This window comes from Etheostoma spectabile, chromosome 22 (assembly GCF_008692095.1).
Source record: "Etheostoma spectabile isolate EspeVRDwgs_2016 chromosome 22, UIUC_Espe_1.0, whole genome shotgun sequence".
NCBI classification, from domain to species: domain Eukaryota; kingdom Metazoa; phylum Chordata; class Actinopteri; order Perciformes; family Percidae; genus Etheostoma; species Etheostoma spectabile.
This window is the reverse complement of record NC_045754.1, coordinates 8,238,118-8,244,038: the sequence shown is the minus strand read 5'-3', so window position 1 is coordinate 8,244,038 and position 5,921 is coordinate 8,238,118. Positions and strand designations below refer to the sequence as shown.

General features: G+C 38.7%; 1 protein-coding gene across 2 annotated transcripts in view; it reads right to left on the bottom strand.

Moving 5' to 3' along the window:
- Window positions 1-5,921, bottom strand: part of cdh7a (cadherin 7a) — an 88,662-nt gene that overhangs the window by 10,513 nt on the left and 72,228 nt on the right. For both annotated transcript variants that reach the window (XM_032503405.1, XM_032503406.1), the window contains exon 10: window positions 1,849-1,966. In XM_032503405.1, coding sequence (XP_032359296.1) covers window positions 1,849-1,966 — 118 coding nt within the window. The remainder of the gene's footprint in view (window positions 1-1,848; window positions 1,967-5,921) is intronic.

The window sequence follows — 5,921 nt, the reverse complement described above, 5'->3', positions numbered from 1 at the left end:
CCCTGGGTACTCAGTCCCCCCCCCCACCCCCCCACCCCCAGTCCGACGCCCCTGGGGGTCACGGCCCACAACTACACGCAGAATCCATGGTACTTAGAATAATACACAAAATGTGGAACCAGAGTTCACAAGCATGCAAAACGTTTAGCCATATGCTGTTAGCAACATGTATCAAGGTTAAAACACCAAGCGGATCAGTGTACAAGTCAATCCCACTGTTTATATCCACAACGTTTCACATCCGGGATTGCTCTGTTGCTGACGGAAGTTCTGCCAGATTTGATTGGTTTATTAAAAAAAGTGCCAATAAACCAGAACACGTTTTTCTCCCACTCTTTAAATATAGTCCAGATGGAACTGAAACACTCTTCCTAATGCACACATTTTATTTAGTATTATTTTTAATGCATTTTTTTTTTCTTCAGCTGTACTGAACTCGTACCACACCATGACTCCTAAACTGGGGTATAAACCGAACTTGTGACTCTCACTTACCATTACACCAATGATATATATGTAATCTCAACATATTGAAACCAAGGTAAACATTGCATGTTCACAAAGAACCTTTCTTTAACAAATCTCTCAAAAACTGTCTTACAGCCAAATTGCTCTTAATTTGTTTAGAGGTTACCATTAAACATCCCATTCATTATGTAACACAGGACTCAACGCAGGGCATTTACTGCACCTGCATCAGCTCAACACGTTTTTATGATGGAGTTTTCTGATGTATTTTCAAAGGTATGTGCAAAGTTGTCCTATATCAGAAGCTCATTTTCTTCATCCGCCCACTGCATTGCGTGTAGGTGGTAAGCAAATCGTTATGGTACAAAGACACTTTTCAGCCTGTGTGTTAAGGTTAAAGTTATTCTGTGATATAGTACATGGGGACCCTGCTGTGGTGGATTGTGGCCAAAATCTCATATGTGCTCCACTTGCAGAAAGAAGTTTGTTTTTGCATTCAATGTTGATGAACAATTACAAAAAAAGGATAGCGGGGGCATTGTCATGGCAGAATGATGGTTTCATTTGGCACGGCTAGGCACGCTGCAGGGCACCAGTTACTCTGTACTTCTTCTCCAGAGTCAGATTGCAGAGTAGATTATGTCCACATGCAGGGCAGATATAGAGAACCAGAGTGAGCAATGGCCGAAGTGTCAATTGCATTGCTGCCAGGCTCAATTCAAAAGAAGTAGGCAGCAAATAGACCGTACCTAACTTGACCAACACCCTTTACAGACTCCGATGGCCCCCCTGGAAATTTTCTCAATGGAGTTTTTGATTCATCAGCTGCTTGCAACCAGTCTGATCTGACACATGGGCTTTGACAAGGATGTACAGTAGATGTTTCATAGTGACTCTAGGGTTTCTGCAGCAAGTTACATTTTAAGATCTAGAGTTTGTGATTCTAATCCAATACAACTTTTTTGTCATATTCAGCAAACATCTTCACGGTTTTCTTGTCATAAACATTGGTACTGTTGATACTGGCCAATTTAAAGATCCCATCCTTACTGAGGTTTAAATCTAATGATGGAGACAAAATCCACAGTTCTCGTTTGGTGCATAAATGTATAAAAAAGTCCACTAAAAGGAGTGTTATTTGGGAAGATATCAATTTGATTTGCCTAACTCAGAAAAGCTTTATATAATATATATTATTCAGACATGCCTAGATAACTTCCATTACTGACAGCAGACAAATATTTGACATTTTACCTTTAATGTCTTCTAATGTATTTTTTTGAAAAAACGGAATTCAGTGTTTTAAAAAAAAAACTTTTGCAGATAAAAAATAATAGATTTTAACTACAGATAATCACAAACAACAGAAAAAACACAGACCTTTGTTATCTCGCAGTGTGAAGTTGAGGTTGCCGGCAACAGGTGCAGCCAGGGCGAAATAAAAGCGGTGACCGCTCAGAGGTTCGTCCTTATCCACTGCACTGATGGTCTGAATCACCTGAGGACAACAACAAGATATTCAAGATTAGTTGCCTTGGTGATGTTCATCCAAACTCACTGGCTGATTAGGTGTTAACTGAAGCTGCAAATTGTGTGCATGCAGAATCAGAACTATAGTATCAGTTCAAGGAAATCCTTGTATTTGCATCACTTTTCACTCTGTCTTAGATTTACTTACATGGAGGCATCAATCTTTCTTAAAAGGCCGAGCTACAGTGTGAGTGAACTGGAGAAAATCTAGTTGATTCTGAGTGATGGAAGATTTTTTTTTATAATGTTTGGCTGCGGTTTTGTGCCATTTATCTCTTTAAGTACAGTAAGTGCTTATTTGGCAAGAGCTTGGCAACCTCTTAGGGAAGTGTTTTCTTTTGGGAAGTGATTTCTTCGGATAAATCCTTGTCTAGCGACTACTACTATGTCCGAGCATCTATCTATAACATACATTTAGAAAACAATGGATTCCATAGTTCCTTTGGGCAATAAACTGGCACACAGTTTTCTTTTTAATTATCAGCCTATATCAAACAGTGGAAATGTCCTTTTATTGTTAGAGTTACACATCTATTTTTGGAGCCATATGTAAAACCCATGAAATAAAGAATGAAACAAAGCTTTTTAAGTAGAATACATAAAATAATACAGTCACATTACAATTAGAATCATATAGAACCAACAAAAAAAAATATTCTTTTGGGTGGTGGTTGATGATTTTAAATAAGCCATCACTGGTTTGTTCCCTAATATGTAAGTCCTATATACTTCACTTTGGGCACATTCACAACATGTGGATAAATGTGGCTTAACTGAAACTATATTATCAATGTAATTGGTATCACCAGGGTGCGTTTTGTGAAAAAAGCAGAGGAGGATGTTTTTGATCATGTATTACGATACAAAACATGCAAGAATTAAATCCCCCTTTCAATACCATGGATGTTGTGCCACTCAGCCAGGCATGCCCAAACACTTAAATAGGCACTTTAATATTCAGTGGAAAACACAGCGCTTTCAAGCCGGAGTGAGGAGTTTACTTTGCGGCTAAAAAAGAATACTTTCACCCAGGAAATGCTTGTTCGTTCCCCGGGAGTGTTTTAATCCAAACCACAATCTTTTTCCTAAACTTAACTTCATCGCCGTATGACGCCCATGTTTTCTGGCTGATCTCAACTACCATGGTCCCTGAAAGGACAGTCATCTGGTGGCGCCTGTAGCTGGCTCACAGTCACCTATTTGCGGCTAAACAACAACTGCTGGTAGCTGAAGTCCCAGAGCTCTGTAGCGGCTAAATACAATCAGCAACTGCCGCTTAAATGTTATCATTCTATTGCACTATAGACTGTTCATGTTACAGAGCTGTACTTAGTTTAAATGACTTATATTTTATGTAGGTATATAATGATGTATTGGTGAAGTAGCATTGTTCACTTTGTCCCCACTAGGGATAAAAACAATCCAGCCTATGCAGGGATATGTAGACCAGAAAGTGGGAAATCTCACGCACCCCCATGGCAAATTGCACCCTGAGTATCACCCTGTATTTGCTTCAGTAGTGACTGTATTTCCATTTGATAAAGTCTTAATGTGTTTATTATTAAGGCAACAAATACACAATGAAATAACTAACTTATCAAATTGACAGTTTATAATCAAAATTATAAAGTTGTGTTCCTTGACAAGTTTCAGGTTTTGTAAAGAATTGGTAGCAATGATACCTTAAACCATTAATGCACATGTCTTACTTTCTGAAAACTGCGGTGTACCCTGGGAATAATTATATTTACATACATGTTAACATACTTACACTAAGGGCAAGAAATATTTTATTAGGTTCACTCACTTTCCAACAAAATATCACAGGTCGAAATGTGCTCTTGAGAAGACCATTAAAGGGTTAATAAATGTTATACACATTCTTCTTAGTCTAATATCTAAATCACAGTTATATGTATCTGCCTGCGTGCAAAGACCAATAAATAAACTCGATGTCAGGTCAGTCCTCTGACTGTTACTGTTCAAAATGAATGCATATGCTTTGCAGTCAGGAATTCATTATCACAAGTGTGAAAATGACTCATGTTAATAACTGCTCTTGCTCAAGGCGATGCAAGAAAAACATTCATATCTGTGAGTAAAACAATTGGATGCTATTTGTTTCAGCCCACTTTATTTTGCCTCTGAACCAGGGACTAAACAGAATCGTCCTCCTTTTTTATAGACCAATGTTGACAACTATAAATAATGCAGAAAATCAATCAATTTACACCTACCAGCGTGTATTGTAATGATGTTTTATTCATACAAACATGGCATCTGCAAATAAAATTATCTTTTTTAAGCAAAAATCCCCACTATGCTTTCATTTATTTTGTGCAGCAGCACTTAGAAAGGAAAAATCTCACTTGGTACATGCTGTACAGGAGGAGCATATCACACACAAACATGCCATATGGACGACAAATGATAGCCACCAAGACGGCCATCAAAGTGAGAGTTACTGCAACAGTGTCCTTATAAATTTAGATCAAGTCTCCTGAATCCTTTCTAGGCAATCTAGAAACTCAACCTTGTGACAACTCACACCCGTGGATGGGTTCCAAGAGATTCTTAAAAGCAATTCACGTTAAATTATCTCATCTTACAGCCCCAAACAGCTCTGCATCAAACATTGAGACAAAAACAAAATTATGAAAGAATAAAAAACGGGGGGCGAATTAGAAGAAAAAACAAAAAAACCTATGATCCATCAGCGCTGAGAAATGGATTATCAGTTGTCAGCTGTGATTAAATGCTGCTGGTTACAAGCTGTCAGGTATTAGGGGTTTGGTGTAGGTGGCAAACAACATCCTGCCAATTATTAAAACTGGCAGGCAGGGTGAAAATCATGAATATTTTACTCTGTTTCTTAACTAAATTAAAATAGTTTCTCCTTCATCAGCAAAAGTAATCACAAAGTATGCTTTTCTCTGTTTACTGTTAGGCATTGCAGCGCAAGGGAAATGTATGTGCGGAGCAGAAATGCAAAGAGGATATCCGCTCTAGTTTAAGAACATTTGGCATATCTGGCTGCATATACAGACTGAAGTGATGTTTGTGTAAGCACCACATCAGGGACACAACCTCTGAGCACCTAAACATGCAGTGTGTGCATATCATGAAAGCCGCTATTGATTCTGGGATCATAATAACTCACATGCTTCTCACTCTGTTATGGAAATTTCACATCTGATAGAAACCTTTCCTTGTGGTTCTTACACCACCAATGAATCCTATACACAATTTGAACCCTTTGATGTCCTTAGAATATTGCAGATGGATTCGGAGCTTATCTCTAGGAAGGGTTTCATTCCCCTCTGCAGAGGAAAAGGACTGTAAATCATCCTTAAATCAAACACTTTGTAATGTATAATGCCTTTCATTAGTGTGGCTCTGATGCAAGGCGTTCCTGAGAACCTTTGGTGGGGAATTCTCTAATGGCTTGAGTAGCAGACAGAAGGAGAGAGGCATGGATGTAGACATAAATTCTTGCTGAAAGACATTAACGGCAACGGCAGACTGATGACTGTGGCAAGGCAAGACTGAGGAGGCTTATGAATAACAGAATTAAAGGTGTTTGGAGTTTACACATAGCTGCACGTTAGATCACAAACGATATGAATGGGCAAAGGTGTCTCTGTTGGTTGCTTTGGAGGACGAGGGGGAGTAGGAGGATGTGCAAACAAACGAGAGATGCACACACATTTCACATTGCTAATGGAAAGATTGTCAACTTGCAGTGACAGCCATTGCATTGTTTTACTTTTATCTTAAATATAACGATATATGCTGTGTTTTGAAAACCTTTAGGGTGGTGGGTGGGGGTCCGTGGTATAATTTCTGTCAGTTTGATGTGAAAAAGTTTAAGAACCACTGGCATAGTGTATGGTCGAGAGAGAGAGAGAGAGAGAGAGAGAGAG